Source organism: Dermacentor variabilis, chromosome 11 (genome assembly GCF_050947875.1).
Source record: "Dermacentor variabilis isolate Ectoservices chromosome 11, ASM5094787v1, whole genome shotgun sequence".
In the NCBI taxonomy this organism is placed as follows: Eukaryota; Metazoa; Arthropoda; class Arachnida; order Ixodida; family Ixodidae; genus Dermacentor; species Dermacentor variabilis.
Genome location: NC_134578.1, coordinates 105,309,704 through 105,329,150, shown reverse-complemented (window position 1 = coordinate 105,329,150; position 19,447 = coordinate 105,309,704). Strand labels below are relative to the sequence as shown.

Below are 19,447 nucleotides of genomic sequence, written 5' to 3'. Positions count from 1 at the left end.
GAGTACCTGGGGATGTACCTCTGATAGTAGCCGGCGACACCTAAGAACGACCGAATATCGGTCTTCGTGCGCGGTTGCGGGAAGTCTCGCACAGCGGCCACCTTTATTTCAGAGGGGCGGCGACGACCCTGACCAATCACGTGACCGAGGTAGACAACCTCGGCCTGTGCTAACTGGCACTTAGGAGCCTTGACTGTCAAGCCCGCTTCGCGCAGGCGGGTTAGCACTGCCCGCAAGTGTGCCATATGCTCAGACCAGGATGCGGAGAATATCGCTACGTCGTCTAGATACGGTAAAGCGAATTCTTGCTGTCCCCGCAACACTTTATCCATGAGGCTTGAAAAACAGTATGGCGCGTTCTTCAAACCAAAACTCAACACTTGAGGACGGAATGTTCCCATTGGTGAAATGAACGCCGCATACCTACTAGCCTCTTCTGTAAGTGGAACCTGCCAATAACCCCTGACAAGATCTAGGGTGGAAATAAACTGAGCGCTACTAACTTTCTCAAGGCGCTCCTCGATGTTAGGGATCGGATAAATTTGATCCTTAGTGATGGAATTAAGCCTGCGGTAGTCGACGCAAGGACGAGGTTCCTTGCCCGGTACCTCAACTAAAATCAAAGGGGAGGTATAATCACTCTCACCTGCCTCAATAACACCGAGCTGTAGCATTTTCTTTACCTCAGCCTCCATAATATCGCTCTGGCGGGGTGACACCCGATACGCCTTGGATCGTACTGGCTCTGGGGAGGTAAGTTCTATATCATGAGTAAGGACAGAAGTCCTACCAGGCCTCTCAGAGAACAGACCTTGAAACTCTTGTAAGAGCTGGTGTAGTTCGGTTTTCTGCTCAGGCGACAGCGATGCTCCACTGACTAAGTCACTAATGACCTGATCGGTGTCTTTCCTGTTCGTCACTGAGTTTAGTCCCGGAAGCTCGACCGGAAGCTCTTCAGGAACGTTTACCATCATGCACACTACTGCTTCCCTTTGTCTATAAGGTTTGAGCAGATTACAGTGGTAAACTTGCTGTGCTTTCCGCTTTCCTGGCAGACTCACCACGTAGTTAACGTCCGACAGTTTCTGAACAATTCGTGCTGGGCCCTCCCACTGCACGTCTAGTTTGTTGTTTAGCGATGTGCGCAATATCATGACCTCATCGCCCACCTCAAAACGACGGGTCCTGGCGGTCCGATCATAATAAACCTTGGCCCTCTGCTGGGCCTTTGCCATTGCTTCACCTGACAACTTCTGTGCCCTTCTTAAGCGTTCGAGGAGCTTAAGCACGTACTCCACCACGACTGGGTCGTCGCCCCTGCCTTCCCACGATTCTCGAAGCATGCGAAGCGGAGACCGAAGCGAGCGACCGTACACCAGCTCAGCTGGCGAAAACCCCGTAGCCGCATGCGGCGCGGTCCGTAATGCAAACATCACCCCAGGCAGACACAGCTCCCAGTCAGTTTGATGTTCAAAACACAAGGCTCTCAACACGCGCTTCATGACGGAGTGGAGCTTCTCAACGGAATTCGACTGTGGGTGGTACACTGAGCTGTGTAACAGCTTTACCCCACACCTTTCGAGAAAAGTTGTCGTCAAAGTGCTAGTAAACACTGTGCCCTGATCTGATTGGATTTCCGCAGGAAAACCAACTCGCGCAAATATGGACAGTAGTGCATTGACTATCTCAACTGAGCTGAGTTCTTTAAGCGGCACTGCTTCAGGGAACTTTGTCGCTGGGCAGATCACAGTCAAAATGTGTCTATACCCCGTGGCTGTTACCGGCAGAGGTCCCACTGTATCAATAACGAGCCGTCTAAAAGGCTCCGTAATGATAGGTACCAATTTCAACGGCGCCCTCGATTTGTCCCCTGGTTTGCCCACCCGCTGACAAGTGTCACATGTCCTCACGAAATGGTCTGCGTCCCGAAAACACCCTGGCCAATAGTACTCTTGCAAGAGACGGTCCTTAGTTTTCTTAACTCCTAGGTGTCCGGACCACGAACCCCCGTGCGACAAGCGCAACAAATCCTGACGATAGCATTGAGGCACGATCAGCTGATCGAACTCCACTCCTCTACGGTCTAGATACTTCCGGTACAGGACTCCACCTCTTTCCACAAAACGCGCATTTTTCCTGGCGATACCTTCCTGGACAATGCAGCGTATGTTTTCTAGGCTGCCATCCTTTTTTTGCTCGGCTATCAAAGCCGACCGGCTGACTTTTAGCAACCTATTAAGTCCATCTGACGTAGGCGCGATGAGCAAATCTGCAGATAGCTCTTCTAACTTTCCCGCATCGGGAATTTCCTCTCCAGTATCTGGTGCCTTTAACGTTACATACTCAAGTTTATTCAGTTCGGGCGTGCTCTGAATATCAGCTTGCTGCGCCTCTGACCCTTTCTCATTGTTCGATAACGTCGGCCCCGCAACTACCGCCTTTGCAGCGAGCTCCCGAACCTTCGATCTGGTTAAGGCCTGAACGCTAGCCTCACCAAACAAAAGCCCCTTCTCGCGCAGGAGGTGATCGGACCTGTTCGAAAATAGGTACGGGTACTGGGGGGGCAGCATAGATGACACTGCGGCCTCCGTCTCAAGCGCTCCGAATGGTCCTTCAATAAGCACTTTTGCTACGGGCAGACACACGCTATGAGCTTCCACGGCTTGCTTGATCCATGCGGACTCGCCTGTGAACATATCGGGTTCTACGTAGGAGGGGTGAACTACATCCATCGTAGCTGCGGAATTGCGAAGTACTCGGCACTCTTTCCCGTTCACGAGGAGGTCTCGCATGTAAGGCTCGAGAAGCTTCATGTTCTCGTCAGTGCTGCATAATGACAAAAACACAACTTTTGGTGTTGTTTCCGGACACTGCGCCGAAAAGTGACCCGGCTTCTGGCACGTATAACAAACGCGCGCTTGCCTCGTCTCGAACCGCTTTCTGCGTTCGGCTTCGGCTGCCGCCGTCTCCTTAGGTTCGGTCGCACTGCTTTCACTCGCATCCGCACTACGTGTGTTCCCCTTTGCTCTCATGGGTGTGAACTTCGGCCTCTCAAACTTCGAGCCAAATTCACCCTTTTGACCGTCCTTAGCTCCGCGAGCCCGACGCGTCACAAACTCCTCGGCTAGCTCAGCGGCTTTAGCCACCGTACAAACGTCTGGCCTATCCAAGACCCAGTACCGCACGTTCTCAGGTAACCGACTATAAAACTGTTCTAGCCCGAAACACTGCAGAACTTTATCGTGGTCACCAAACGCTTTCTCTTCTTTGAGCCACTCCTGCATGTTTGACATAAGCCTGTACGCAAACTCCGTATATGACTCACTTTTGCGTTTCTCATTTTCCCGAAACTTCCGACGGAAAGCCTCCGCTGACAGCCTGTACTTTTTTAGCAGACTCGATTTCACTTCGTCGAAATCCTCTGCCTCCTCTCTATCCAAGCGAGCGACTACGTCGGCCGCCTCGCCGGGTAACAAAGTGAGCAAGCGCTGTGGCCACGTTTCCCGAGAGAACCCCTGCTTCTCGCACGTTCGCTCAAAGTTAACCAGCAACAAACCAATGTCCTCTCCAAGCTTAAACGGCCGCATCAGGTCAGTCATTTTGAACAATACGCGTTCTCCTGCACCGTGTGCCTGACTTCCATTACGAGCGCGTTCCATCTCTACCTCAAGACGCTTCATTTCCAAAGCGTGTTGACGGTCGCGCTCTTGTTGCTCTCGCTCTTTCTGTTCTTTAATTTCGCGCTCCTGTCTTTTTGACCTCTCCTCAATAGTCTCAAGGCATTCCGACAGCTCGTCATCCTCAGCCTCTAACTCAAGAATAGCCTTTAGCAGTTCTGGTTTTCTGAGTATGTCCGAGACATCCAGACCCAACTCTCTTGCAAGCTCCAACAATTTCGGTTTGCGCAACGACTTCAAATCCATGGCTGCTCTGAATGCTGCTTTCCCTACTGCCTATTATTGTCTTGCCGCAATCTAACCCGGCAGCAACGACAACCACAATTACCAGCTCTGTTTCTGACACTAACAAAAGCCTGGCAAAGCTCAGAAGAAGAAAGTCCCGCACTCACCAAACCTCGCAGCCAAGAATTCAGCGCAGTCGTTCCGCTGCAGGCAACCAGTCATCACACAGGGCTCGTTGCACTGCTCCCGGATGGTCGTTGAGCTGCTCAGCATACAGTCAACTGCATATCTTCGCTGCTGGCCTCCGTTGTCGCGATCTCACCGCTGGCAGACAGTTGTTGTAATCGCGCCGCTGGCGCGAGTTGTTGGGAACTCGGCGCTGACGCCCGTTGTTGCACCTGGGTCGCAAGCCCCAAGGGTAGCGTTGGCCTGGCGGCCTGGGGTACAACTGGAAGCATCCGAAGGTCCCGGCAAAGCATGAGTCGACTGGTAACAACAAAACAACTTGTTTATTCTAACATCGCAAAGAGTTGGCGGTCAGGTCGACCGAAGTAGAGAGACGGGAGTGCACTTTACTCAACTGAAGAAATCGGAGCCTCCTTGGCGTGGGCAGCTGCTTTTATAATCTCGCAGTTGAGGGCAAGAAGGAACCCCTCTATAGACGAGCACGTGACTGTGCCGCTCGGGCACAATGGGATAAGGTGGCGCAGCGTCGTGTCGGCGCCACTCGGGCACAATGGGAAGAGAAGGTGGAGCAGCCGTCGTGTCGGCGCCGCTCGGACCCCCTCGCTTCACAGTTGTTGGGAGCTCCTCTCCCCGGCTGCCGCGCTTCGACAAGCATGGGCACCAATATGCACATACACTCACACACGCACATGAAGACACGTGGCATTGGAACATGCCTGGACGCGCTTGGCAGGGAGGCGTAGCGGCGGCGCGGAACGGGCCAAAATGTCTGCCGCTTTGAACGAAGCCCTGGCGTCTGTTGTATCCTCGCCGGCTTTACCGCGCGTCGTAGGCGAAACGTAACAGTACTCACATTTACTCGTGCGCGCTGACGCCATGCTTGTTAATTCATTTCGTAAGTGCATGTTTCCAAGTTTATACGGCCGATAAAACAAACAATCCTTACTTCGTGTAGCTGTCTTCTAGTTCGCTATCTCAATCGATATTACGCCTTTCGGCCGGAACTGCGGCTTTTTTCCGCTATGCGAGGAATTTATGCTTACTAAAATTTCACAATATGCCCTACTTTTCCAAAACAATGCACTATATAAACTGTAGTTGCAGAACTTGACACAACGTGCCTAGTAAAATAATTTTCTGACTGTACCTACATACATCTGCTTAGATGACGAATTTCACTCGCCACGCCGTTGCGCTGGTTCCAGCGGTTTGCTAAACATTTCTTTGTACTCGTTTTTAGTGGACACTTGTAACGGTCGTTTTGGAACACATATGTTTTACTCACAATTAGCCACAGTAAGAGTTTTACTGTACAATGACTTGCCAACTAGCATTTTTTTCACCAGCGACTGTGCGTGACAGCTATTTCGGTCATTGTACACACTGTTTCTGACCGCAGATAGCCGCAATGTTGAAACCGAAGATATTTGAAAATGTTTTTCAGGTTCCATTGCTCAGTGAAAATTTATCGTTTGCTGAGTACATCTTCTGGATTCAAGAAAACCATCGCTACCAGGAGCTTCTGAAACTCGGGCCACAATACAAAGAAAAAGAGTACGTTGAGATGATGTTCCGCCATGCCGTGAAAAGTAATCGAAATGTTTCTTTATGCAGAAATTTTGGGACATATATAATTGTGAAATTCATGCTGAGCTGTATTTCAACTCGTGTCGACTTAGGATAAAGCGCTAGGATAACACCTCGTTCAAGATGTCAGCCCATCGAAAGCGCACTATCGAAAGATTACGGCATCTACACTTGGAGTTTTTTTCAGAAGCGTCCTTCTAGCATCAATGCATCTTTTTGCTAATTTTCTGGACTAGCATAAGGAAGACATCGCTATACTTAGGAATGATGCGAGAAGACATGACTTCACAACCACTCAGGTTGAATTTCGCTAGTGCTAGATGTGGCTAAGACTGAATATTAAAAAAAAAAGTATGTAGGGAATGTTTCTCACGACCTACCTGGACATTGCGATTTTTTGTGCTTCTTCAGGTAATCCCCACAAATAGGCCAAATTGCGCTATATGATCCGTGCAACTAAAGCAAATCTGTTCGAATTAAAAAAAGAAACCACACTTGCACCCTCCCTTCTAAATATTCCTCACTCTGGCATGTATGATAGTCCAGTTCCGTATGGACAATGAATAGAATCAATCAATCAATCAAATAATAATAATAGCTAACTAACTAACTAACTAAATAAATAAGTGTCATCAGACGTATAGCCTTCTTAGGACGGGCTGCTTGAGAGAAAGAAAAATGAAGCGCACGAAGATTAACCAGGTGTGACATGGTCAGTTACCGTTTCTGCTTAGGCTCGATTCAAAATGAAACCGAAATCAACCACAACGGGCTTATGCCTTATATGGATACAGGTTTGAATTCGTAGGGTACCTGTCTCGCATAGTCGCTTCAGGAGAGAATGATAATGGAGTAATCGTGCGAAATATCTACATATTTATTTAACGGCACTAGACACCGTAGTTACAAAGGTAACAAGATGGTGCTTTACGCATTTTCTAAACAGTCGTCGTAATTCGAGAATAACGAAATATATATTCAAAGCTTACTCGGTAACGTTGCTTTCTTTCATAGAAATGCTTGATTGAACAACTTAAACTGCATGCACATTTCAATTATTGCCTGAACGCGTTGCTAAAAAAAAGTTCTTTCAATATTGTGCCGGAACGTGACACGTCGAACATCTTGTCAGGCAAGGTAGTGAGTTAATCAAAGTGATTATTTGTAGCAATAGGTTATATAATGAAGTGTATTGAAGGCACATTGAGCATGTAAGCGGGTCGCCTCCAATGACCAGTGCCCGTCGCTTTCTCTTGTCCTCCGCTCCAGGGAGCTGGCGAAAATAACTCGCGTTCAGAAACACGGACACCTCGCCTCAAGGGGATATATCAGTAGTGGTTAACGGCCACAAGTCAGTCACCAGCCTTGCTTTGGACAACCGACTATAGCATAGCACGCTCCAGTGCTCTGTTGTGGTTGCCCCCGTGTTTTCAATCTCTAGGCGGTACGAAGCCGATACGTGAGAAAATGAGAGAAAAATTACTACGAACACAACAAGCGCAACAGAAAACAGTGGCATGAGAAGTGTGCGCTCATTAGTAATAAATTTATTGGCCGAAGCCTAGTATTTGTACACACTATTTCAATTGCGCAATTATGTCAAGAGCATCCCGCATATCGTAGGAAAAAAAAGAGATAATCTATCTTGGAAATACGTGATACGGAAGTGTCAAAAGTGCCCGGAAGTTCTGACCTGTGTATGCCTGTGCAGCATTCTGTATACAGCCTAAGAAGTAAACAGGTTTGGTTAAGAAATAAATAAGTGACGAGTGTCAGACCCATTTTGTCTTCCTCGATGTGCTTAAGTTACTATGCGTTCTTTGCATGTGCGCTATCTAAAGGAGCAAGACGTTCTTTTGAGTTATTACGTTTGTGCAGTGTGATGGATTATGGCCCAGGATATTTCTCAAGAGTTTGAATCTTGTCAAGACGAGACGTATTCGCTGAGATTTTCGCAACTGAGAGTGACGTGCACTTTACTGAAATAAGTCACCCAAAAAATTAAAGAAAGTAGCCCACCATCTGCGCATCGCCTGATCCTGCATAACACCAAGCTATGTTTGCTTAAATGATCACCAATGTGGGTGAAATTCAGCACGGCAGACGATGTCGGTCGTGTTTTATCGGCCGCTGCATGCTTTATTAGTGGGCAAGAATGCTGCACGAAGAGGGCGATGTAGTTTTTTTTTAACGTGCTTTGGACGAAAAAAGGAAGAAACAACAAAAAGTAGCTTGAAAACATTTGTGACCAGAAAACTGTGGAAAATGTGCGTAATACTAGCGGCAACACCCCGGCACAACGTAAGTCAGCATGAAATGACGAAAGAACATTTCAACCATCAAAGGGCCTGGTTGCAATGAAACATTGGGTGTTGCAGTATGCATACCGAATAACACATGAGAAGAAAGGCAAATGAATCGAATTATATAAACTGCTATGTAATCGATACATACTAAATGCATTGGATACCTTTTATAAAATTATAGCTTAAAGAAAACAAGAGGCAAAGCATAAACATCATAACAGTTTGGCAAAGAGGACCGCCATAGCACTGGTCAGCAGCATCACCAGTATCCTGTGGAGAAAAAATATAATTCCATTATGCCAATTATCTTCGTGGTCCGTGTTGACAACCACTATAACAAAGTTATTCACTCCGAGTGTTGTACTGCAGCCGGTCCTGCGCAGCTGCAGTGGCTGCCACGATACGTTAAGGAGATTTCTTCTGCTCACTTTTACGAAAGTACAACAAAAATTTTGAAGCTCCCTATTTCAGTCTTTTTTTTACATTGGTGACGAAAGTTTGATAAGTATATGCCATCTTTTCTCGCTTCCATCCTTGCTAAAGGTTTTGGAAGCTCCATTGCCCTGAGCTACCACGCTCGTTTGAGTTAGCGTTTGACTTCGGTTTACTCTTTAACAGGCTTTGCCAAATGAAAGAACTCAGTGCCAGCCTCCCGTAACACTAAATCTCGCATTCTTTTTTTCTTTCGTGAATATTGAAGGTTTTCCGCCGTCGCCTTCTTTCCTCATCCCTACTACGTAGAGCGGAGCGATACCCTCGGTAAGTTCAATGAGCTGCACATTGGCTGCTGCTCTCGTTGACTATTTAATTTCAGTGGACATGAACGAGTAAAAATGACATTGTGGTTGCCGGTAAAAATAATACGGCAGATGTTTTCCTTCAAGTGACAACCGCAGTAGTTCCATGCGTGAAGTTCGTTGGTGCCTCCACCAAAACAATACTGCAAAAGACCTTAAAGGGAAGCTGAAGAGTCTGTCGAATTCAATAAGACGCTCATATACGGATGCGGGAACCTTATAAACCATGTAGGTAAAATTTGGGTTTTTTTTCCTATTAGGAGCGACGTAATCGTCAGTTAAAATTGCACTGTAGCTCCGCCTCCCGTCGAATGCCGCGCGCTGCTGCTGACGCTGACGATGCGAGCGGAGACCGGAAACCGCGGTGTTGTGACGTCAACTCTAGTGTTTTGTTCCTTCGCAGCCTGCGCGACCGCGCCTGACCGTGCTTGTTTCTGCGTGTGTGCCATCGTAATCTGCTTCGATCGACCCTGCATTCCTTTCTTGGTGCGTCTGCTTGTATGTAGAGTGGTCTCACGTAGCCGACGGAATTCGCCGTCTTTACGACTGCGGTTACGAGTAGTGTGCGGATGGCGCACAGATGAAGGTCATTACACGTACTGCATGAACCGGGAAGCTTTTCACGCGTTTAAACCGTCTTTGTATATTGTCGACAGTTTTGGACAGCGCACAAATGCCGATGATCGCATCCCCGCTTACGTTCCACGAGGAGGCATGCAGGAACACTACACTACAGTTGTTTGACCAGAAACGAGCTCACTAGATCGGCGAAAGATCGGCGAGATCACTAGATCGCTTTGCAAAAAACATACTTACCAAAGAGCATTTCCAACACGAGGAGATCCCAAGACTTCGCTTTCGTTCGCGTCAAAAGCACTGCTCGCACCAGCATCGTTTGCTTCTTCGAGAGGCCGGCTCTTCGCAATCGGCTCGTACATGTAGGGAGTAACGCCGAACTCCTCAGAAAAACGCAGTCTCTCTAAATTTTCCATTACCTCTGAATTTTCCATTACAGCACCAAACTACCTGGCACCGCGCTTCATGTGTAGCGGCAGCGGTCGGTCACTAGAGTTGACGTCACGAGGCGCCCGACCAATCACAGGCGGAAACGAGACGCGCGAGCTGGGCGTGTCCGCTGCTGCACTTTTCGTCAAAATAAAATATATTTGCGCTTTCTTTCGCTAAATTTAGATACGATATTCGAATTCGGAGGGTTGAAAGCCATTATGTACACATGTTCACTCATTTTTTCTGGAGAACCTTTCAGCTTCCCTTTAAGCCACCACACGGCTGTATGAATCACGCTTCTGAACTGAGGTATCTTGCACTCTTGGAGCAACATAAAAAAAACTAATTGTGGTTTATTTGGGTTTTGATATCATATCATGTTACATTCTTTGCGCATTGTAGTAATTATTGTTCGTGGAGAAGCCAGTTACGCGACAATTGCCGACATTTAGAATGATATACATGTGAATCACTCGCTCACGCCTAGAATCACTCGCTCACACCTGAAAGGAGGAAGATGTTGCTTGTGCTTGATGTGGAAAGGTAATTTTGCCGGAGAAAAAGATATGCACTGCATATTCCCATAAGACCGCAATCAGGCCCTACAACTGGACTAAGATTAAATATCTGTGGAACTTTTCGTTGTAGACCCATTATGGGTCCACGGTAGTGGAACATAATTGCGGCACAGTAGGCAGATATGTACGAATGAAGAAATGGCGCAACTACGAGTTTTATTTTTTGTGTTGGTTTTGTTGTTATTTATTATGAATTAATTATGCGGCTTCTAAGCGATACCTCGTTACACCTTAACAAAACTGTGTCTTTAAGGTGTTTTCATAAGCTGTGTCTGAAGGCTGCATCTTTTACTTTCGTTGTATGACAAATCTCTCATAGAACTTGTTTTCCTAAAGTGAAAATTTGTTTTCCGGCTTGTGTTCACGAAGTAGAACCATATAACTCATGACTACGACACGCGCGTTAACAACTTTAGTTGGCCGAGCTGGTAAAGCGCCATTTCTCCGCAAGTCCTACCTTCAATAAACCGTGTTGAAATCACACAGGCTTTACAGCCCCCGAGTAAATGACTGTGCCAGGCAGCTTCGAAGTCTTGTAGACTTTCGCTCGAGAGGCTTGCCAACCATAGTTATACGACCGACCGAATGTCGACGGGAGCAGTGACTAAAAAATGTCTTCATGGCACTAGGCACTGCTCAATAAATGTTGTCAGTTTGTGCTCATGCAAGAACGAGCATTCATGCACAAAGTGTTAATATGGCAAAATGTGAGGTGCTGCGGCTCATCGGATGTGCAAGAAAGAATTCTTCTGACGAAGTAATGCTCGACAACCAACATGAGGCAGGAATCCTGTCGACTCTGTCTACTTTTGAAGGAACTTCGGCTTAAGTAGAACTGACAATTGGGCGAGTTGGTAAGGCGCTCATTTCGTAAATGACGCCACAGAAAAAAAAAGCACGGACACATAACGACACAGTTATATAAGTGCCGATAGCCCGACACTTGTGTTATCGTGTCTTTTTTGTCTCTGTTCATTTTCTCCTGCAGCATTATTTCCGAAGTAACTTTGGCTTCAATGGAGATTGTAGAATCGGATACACTATTCTACGCATTACTTTGCAGTTCTGCCGGCGGCAGTGATTGTGCCACACTATAGGAGACCGCCAATGCCGAGGTATGGGGCAGACTAACTTTATTGCATGACTAAAGGGTTTCTGTCAACTGCTCCTCAATTTGTTGCAGGGCTTTGAACTTTGGAACTGTGGGAACACTCGCCTCAATGCTGATGGTCAATGCTATTGACAGATTTGACAGTACGTGAGTATGCTGAACGTCCTTTGGTTATTATTTGTTCTCACATAACGAAGGACAGGCTGCTCTGAGTGGCTTGCGGCGCATACAAATGTTATGTATATACACAATATACGTTGGTAGCATATAATGGCGTGCTAAAGAAATATCATACAACAAAACACCACATTTTATCATCATAATGAGTATGCTGATATGTAGTTCATCTGCTATCAGTTAGCCCGGTATAAGCGTCAACTGAAGGGTAACAGGATGTTCTTTCTGGTCTTGCTGCTTAATCTCTCTTCAATGGAGGTTGGAGGAAGCGGGCGGATCATGTATGCTGGTTCATTTGCCATGCTTCAACACTACAGCGACGGCACGTACCACAACATTCGAGCTGGTGGACCTGTAATTTAAACAATAGTCCTCGGCTTTTAAGCCAGCATTATAACTACTGCGCCACGCCCATTTCATGATAGCCGCCACTATTCTGTCGAACTCGCATCATGTACCATACGCACCACAGCATTGATCGAGACGCGGAGCCTGCAGTGCTTAGGTACCGCAGTTTACAAAGCACGCCGCGCGATGTCCGCGTGCTTCGCATGTTTAGGGTTCTCTCTATTTTTTTAAAGAGTACTAGAAGGTTCCTCAGATTCCGTGGGAATGTAAATTGGGGATTCTGGGGCAAGAAACTGCTGTTCAGATTCAAGTTAAAGATGTCAGAGTTATTGGAATCTTTCGATTTTTACTGTGATACCATAGGATGATAAGGTAATATTGCATAAAGGAGTGTAGAGTGTACGAGATTCTCAAAGGGGTGGTCACGCTATTACATAGTACATATCTGTGACTAAACACGGCGCCTCCTATCAACGAATGCTCAGATTTTTGTGGGTCTCGAATCCGGCAACGTTGATGCCTTAAGGTAGCATGTGTGGGTGTACTGACCAGTTGCCTTTGCCCAAAAAGAACACATACTCGTGACGCCTGCGGCAGAAAGGATGTTTAATATCCGCCGCCAAGGTTTGTGAGTGGTGGCGCTGGCTAACTCTCCCAGGGTTAGTTCTAGTAGTAGCGCATAAATACCCATGAAAGTGGATGGGAAAACGGCGCCGCGGTAGCTCTATTGGTAAAGCATCGTACGCGTAATGCGAAGACGTGGGATCGTTCCCCACCTGCGGCAAGTTGTTTCTTCATCCATCTTCATTTTCGATTAATTTATAATTTCTTTAATTCAATATTTAAGCATAAGTAATTTCCTCTGTGTTTTCCTTGGTGTCTGTTTGTTGGCTTCTTATGACACAGATTTTTCACAGTCACACGCCACGCACTTTATTACGCAGTAATGTTTGGGGTTCACAAAGGTTGCTTTCCTGAAAGCCGTGCTTGTGCCATGCTTTTCAGCTATCCGGACCACCGACTACAAAGGGGGATTTGGTGGTAAAATAGTCACGAAAGAGTTCTGGGATGAGGATACTAAGCGAAGGTTCTGTCAATATTCCGGTTGCCTGAAGAACGAGGAGTGCAAAGACAGTGAGGTAAGAAATCTCAGTATTTCGTGTCACACCTGTTTTCTTCAAGCGCAATATCGTGCATATCGGACTCAGAAAAGTACGGACATGACGTTTTTGACTGTTCATTTTTTTGGCGTTATATGAAGGTCCTCGACGTCGAAACCATAGAAAAAGGTATTGTGAAGCCTCAGGAAGCCTTTAATAATTTTCTTTAAAAGTTTCCTATGAACCGGTTTTGTTTCTCTGGAAGTGAATATAAGTGGTACTGATATTTTAATGTCGCACGATGTATGCTTCTTTCCTTCTTTCAATGAATTTGTGGTGTATTCTATTCTTTATCAATTGCCTGTAAGTAATTATATTCCGGTTGCCTGAAGAACGAGGAGTGCAAAGACAGTGAGGTAAGAAATCTCAGTATTTCGTGTCGCACCTGTTTTTTCAAGCGCAATATCGTGCATATCGGGCTCAGAAAAGTACGGACATGACGTTTTTGACTGTTCATTTTTTTGGCGTTATATGAAGGTCCTCGACGTCGAAACCATAGAAAAAGGTATTGTGAAGCCTCAGGAAGCCTTTAATAATTTTCTTTAAAACTTTCCTATGAACCGGTTTTGTTTCTCTGGAAGTGAATATAAGTGGTACTGATATTTTAATGTCGCACGATCTATGCTTCTTTTCTTCTTTCAATGAATTTGTGGTGTATTCTATGCTTTATCAATTGCCTGTACTCCCTCCCCCCCCCCCCGCATGTAATACCCTCAGCCGTGAGGGCCTTTAGGTATATTTTGTATAAATAAATAAATAAATAAATAAATAAATAAATAAATAAATAAATAAATAAATAAATAAATAAATTGTCACGATAGCATAATGCAGGCCACGTGGCAGCAGAACATCGACTCGTTTTCGCACTCATTGCACGGCTCGATAACAGTGAACCCCCGAATTCCTGGAGGGATTGTTACAAGTTATATATTTATAAGGTCGGAGTCTGTGAACGGCTACTCAACTCCGGATAAGCTTCCGTGCGTATTGTTACTTTGGCAGTGCTTAGGATACCCTAAGCACTGCTCGTTTCGGTAGCGGAAATATTGGTAAAAAAGTCAAATCATTGCCAAAGTGTTTGTGGAACTGCTACCGATGCACAGTAATCTGCAAAGCGGAAAGTTGCTTTGGTCCCGTACGTGCACCATGTATCGCACCGATTAATAAAGTTAGGCCCGCGAACGGATGTTAATGTAGCATTTCCCGCTCAGAATAAGTTGTCTGAGTAGCGCAGGCTTACTTGTCAAGTGAAAAAAGAAAGAGAAACGAGTTTGCAGCGTCAAACATAGAAACCCTTTCATCGACTGCTGTAAGTGCATGACGTACTCCTCTCGTATGGTGAAAAGTACGTGTGGCAAACTGTTTGATGTCTTAATGTACCCTTTGGGAGCATCATCAAAAAGTTCAGAAGGGCAGGTGTGCATTTTTGGCACTGTATTGTTTTGAATGCAGTTGCACTCCCCGCCCCCCTCCTCCCCCCGTCTTGAATGACACCGTAGTAATCAAGAGACACGCAAGCGATCAAAACAGATTATAGAAGCAGCGACATAGAAAATAAAAGAGCTGTAAGTAAGCCTTCCGCAGCGTTGTCATTAAGGAGCTGTCTTGCTTGGAATGTGGTGCAAGTGATGTGCCATCTTAGAACTTTACAACCTTTTATATTTTTGCCATTGTGGCGGATTAATTCAACACACCTGGGCCAATTCGGACATCACGCATATGCTCAAAGCAAAAAGCAAACACACACACACACACACACACACACACACACACACACACACACACACACACACACACACACACACACACACACACACACACACACACACACACACACACACACACACACACACACACACATATATATATATATATATATATATGTTTTTTTACAAGTAAAAGCAAGTCTGAAGCCATCAGTCCACCTTTCTTGCCTCAAACCACCCGTTTGACCATTTTACGGCTCACCCAGTCGAAGCCTCCTTCCCTAACTGCGATTTTCCACCGCCACAGTTTTCCGGCCCATCCATGCTTCCGCCGACCGCAGGCAGGCTTCCGACGCAAACAGAGTTAGATAGAATCAATACTGCGTTCACCATGACCGAACTTGTGGCAGCAGTCGAATTGACAAAAATGAGTAAAGCACCTGACTTTGATTGCATCTTCTTAGGAACCATTAAGAACTGCACCGACGATATATTAACGAAGCTATTGTCTCTACTAACGACGCCTCTAATACTTGATAATTGCCACATGAATTACCTACGCGAATATTATTGGCCTACTAAAGCATGACAAACCCCCGGGCAATCATAAAAACATACGACCAATGGCGCCGACATCAATGTTTTTCAAGCTAACAGAGTGAATGCTGTCATGTCGCTTAAGCTGGTGGCTCAAGACCCTGGGCTGGTAACACCCGACTCAAATAGGCTTTCGTCCAAACTTAGGAACTGAAGGTGTCTCGAGGCACTGTCGACACAGGCATAGTTAACCACAATGAAGTTTTCGCTAGAGTGCACATTTTTACACGACGTGTTGCAACTGCACCGCTTCGGCAGCGACTGCGCTTCTTTTCCCAGTTACCGCCTATGTAGTTTTGGAACCTTTAATCGTAAATTTTCTTTCTTTTAGACACCGCAAAGCATTCGGGAAACGGGAATAAGGTTCCGAATTCGCCAATCGAGCAGCTATTCGGCGGAATCATGAACGAAGATTTATCAGATATATGCATAGATTTGCCCCAAGCGGTGGAAACCCTTCACAAGGCATTGAACGGATCGCCTTTCGCCGAAAAAGTACACCATGAAGCGTCGGCGTTCCCGTGCAGGATGCGAATTGTTTGGATACGCCGTTCATCCTCACCAGGACACATCCAGGCCGACGTAGCCAGCCGCCAACATCCAGTGACATATTCACTACCGCTCCTCCCGCAATACTTCGTGCTCACATGGCTGTCAAAGCAAGGAAATGCTGCGTCGTTCCACAAGATTATTGATAACTTGGTGCGCATCAGAACTGTCGCGCGGTCTTTCCCACTGCGACGAGGTTGTGTTAAGAAGGTTACGTACGGGCGCTGCATTGACTGCAGCTGGAACCTGCCTGTGGACTCCGGACCGTGGGCCTGTATTGGCCTCGAGCTACACCACTGGAAAAGCTGGCGCCACCGTCGGCGTGACGTGCTATTAGGGATCACGTGGACATCGCGGCCGCGCCGGCTGCTTCGGGAGCGCCGAAGCGAGCTGAAAACGAGTTTAAATTCCCTCGTACGCTGCGGTCCTCATTTAGTGGCGAGATTTTCCCGCTTCCAGTGTCTCCTTTACAACGCTTGAAAGCACTACAATAGGTAGTGGCTGCCTCTGAAGGCGCGCAACATGGTAGGCTACTGCTCGGTGCCGCAGTGCCGGACGTAGGCAATGGAGCTCGGTGTCAGCCTTATTCACACGTACCCGCAAGACAAGAAGCTGCGTGAATCTTGGCTCGCGAAACATAAAACCGGCAAACAGTGATCGGCTATAACTCGAGTATGCAGCAAGCACGGACGCGAGGAAGATTTCTGCTACGGCGCCAGGTCTGCGATGTTCGGAAAACGCGCACTGAGACGCTCGCCCGAGTCCGCTGCCCGACTAATGTCATGACGGTTTGGTCTATGAACTTGTCGATGCTATAGATACTGGTAAGTTCACTGGAGTATAAAAGAAGCGGTAAGAAGCACATTAAAAGAAAGTATGGCATATGGTCATGTTTGTGTTATGAATTAGTGCACTGGATTACAAAAAAGAAGCAGCGGGAAATCGCACACTGAGAACACCGATAAGCATACAATGCGACGCAACTCGAGGAATAATATCGAAACGTCCAAGAATTTAGAAGACAAAAAAGATTGAATCGTCGTGACGGCACATCACAGTCCCCGTAGGCGTCGAAGTCTCTACAATGAAATTATTTTTGAACAGCTCTATTAGCGCCCACGCAACAATGGTTGCTTGTATACTGTCAAATGCTCATATTCTGCTGCCTAAAGCTCATGGCACGGTGTGAAAACGCGCACGCGGCGAAAGCGAAGCAGTGCACGGACAAGCATGCAGACGCGCAGTCGGTCGCTGCGCAGCTGTGCGATCGCTGCATTGAGGCTTCATTCTATTACGCTTCATTTAGTTATACAAACACTATAAGAACATATTTCGCATAGTTTGCTCTCAGCGTTTACCTACCTTTTACGCAAGAAGCCGGTTAGGGAAACTCCATCGCGGCGACCGCGCGCAGTAGCGTTCACTGTACGTATTCGGTAAAGAGATAACGTCTGTAAACGATTCTGTGCTTTCAGTTTGCCTGAGATTATTATTTGAGACAGTAAAAAGCTTCTCTCGTTTCGAAATTACTGACAGAAATGTCCGGGAGAGCTCGCACGTGTTGTTTTCAGTGAGGGCTGATAGCAAAGCCTATGAGGAGCGCGCCACGTGATCCCTCGTACTACGCCAGTGAGCCGCTTCCGAAAGATGGCGACTCCGCAACTCCTCGCCGCCAATTCGGCACGGCCTGTCCATTCTGCCCTTGCCCAGCTTCCCTCGCAAACCTACCGCACCACTTGTGGAATTCTCCCGAATTGTTGTAGTCATGAAGCCCCTACCTGTCAAAAGTGGGTCTACATCCAAGCCGCCCACTGGCATACCATCTGTGTATCTATGGATCGCACCACGTATATCTTCGTTAGATATCATCTAACATAGCCAACTATTCATGTGTACATAAATTGCAAGCACCAAACGTTTATTGCCGTAGGGCAACGTTCTATTAAAAAAGCAGCTTTGTAATTTAGAGTCATGTTTCGCAAGCTGCTGGAAACGACGTTGTGCACCGCATGTTCCAGTGTTTGAAAACGTGTTTATGGTGTTTTTTAATGAATTCTTCCGCTATAGACTAGTCATCATTCACTATAGGAGAATGGGATGTAGGGTGTCGGGATGGGGTACCTACATAAATGGTAGGAAGGAAGGCAATGCGTGAGTTTGCTTTTTCTGGTGTTGCCGCGATGGTGGTGAGACTGATGTTGATAAAAACTTCAAAAGGATACCCACACGGGATTCAGGATCCTGGATCAAACTGTGAGGGGCAACCATGTCGCCATCGGGTTCTTGGGAATCTTTTAACCAAACCTAGTAGACATATAATGCCGAATCTCCACCAGTATAGGCGCCATTTCCCTTAGTTCTTTCTAGAAGACGGGGAATCTTACTATGTTGTACAGTTTTTGCTGTGGGGCGTTGCTTGAAGAAAGGATCTAGAATTCCTCCAAGGAAGAAAGCTTTAAGAGATGGTGCAACGTGTAAGGCGACCTGCGGTTAGTTTGTTGCGTCCTATATAGTAAATGAAAGAGGCTACGTCTAGAGGTGTTTATCGTCTGGACGGGTTTTTTTTTAGCTCGTTTTCTCTCTAGCACATGCTGAAGGAGAACTTCCTCCACGTCCATGTCTTTTTGTAGTTATTGCACCGTGGCGCGGGTGGTCGGCTGGCCTCTCCAACTGCTTTGTGCGCTTTTTCGATACCAAGGATGCCCGCATGTGCGGCAACCTATTCGACTACGAAAGCTTTCCTCTTGGTGCCTGTATTTCCTGGTATCCGCCGGTGGATTTTAAGCTGTTTTGTTTGTTGGGTTTACGCGATACGTTATTGGTGGGCCGATACGCATTGCCATTCGTCGCTGTATGCGCGGATTCTGATTTCAAATAAAAATAAATATAAAATCGAAAAATAAAGTGAGAAAAGAAATTTAAAATAAAATCCGTAGTTTCGATGTGGTGTCATCTGTCGGGTCGAAGACGTACTAATCAGTATTTCCCGTGAGCTTGTTTAGGCCATTGATTTTTCTTCATTAATTGTCATACGTACCACTGCCCTTGCTGCTATCCAAGTGCCCTTCCACTTTTTTCCGCGCAAGCTTATTTGACTGTTTTCCCTGCCGCATGTTGTTTGTTTCTTACAGAAATATGTCAAGGCTCATGGTGAAGCCCACTTGAATGACTACGTCGGAGTGCGGGTGTCGTTTATGGTAGGCAGTTTTTTTTTAATTCTTGGTCATGAATACACGTCGGTAGGCAAACGCAGAGTTATGCACAGGGTGACAAACTTCACATCGCCACTGTCAATGCTATCAATGATGCTGGTGCCCCTCAATACTAGTGTGCTCGATCGGCCCGTAACGACATCTGCATGTTTCCTGGCTCTCTATAATGTTCTGACGCATGTATTAGCTCCAAGCTCTTTACGTAAACCCCTTCGCAGTGAGA

The 19,447-nt window shown here is 46.6% G+C and overlaps 1 protein-coding gene across 5 annotated transcripts in view; it reads left to right on the top strand.

Annotated features, from left to right (window-relative positions):
• Window positions 1-19,447, top strand: part of LOC142563985 (neprilysin-2-like) — a 140,280-nt gene that overhangs the window by 38,456 nt on the left and 82,377 nt on the right. For 3 of the 5 annotated variants that reach the window (XR_012824459.1, XM_075674750.1, XM_075674748.1), the window contains 6 exons: window positions 5,533-5,642; window positions 8,682-8,740; window positions 11,416-11,479; window positions 11,548-11,618; window positions 13,006-13,139; window positions 19,144-19,209. Coding sequence is in view for 3 of the 5 variants with exons in the window: in XM_075674750.1 (XP_075530865.1) it covers window positions 5,533-5,642; window positions 8,682-8,740; window positions 11,416-11,479; window positions 11,548-11,618; window positions 13,006-13,139; window positions 19,144-19,209 (504 nt within the window). In the remaining 2 variants the exon portion in view is untranslated. Of the gene's footprint in view, window positions 1-5,532; window positions 5,643-8,681; window positions 8,741-11,415; window positions 11,480-11,547; window positions 11,623-13,005; window positions 13,140-19,143; window positions 19,210-19,447 lie in introns of those variants that run through there. The other 2 variants (XR_012824460.1, XM_075674749.1) reach the window with 2 other exon arrangements.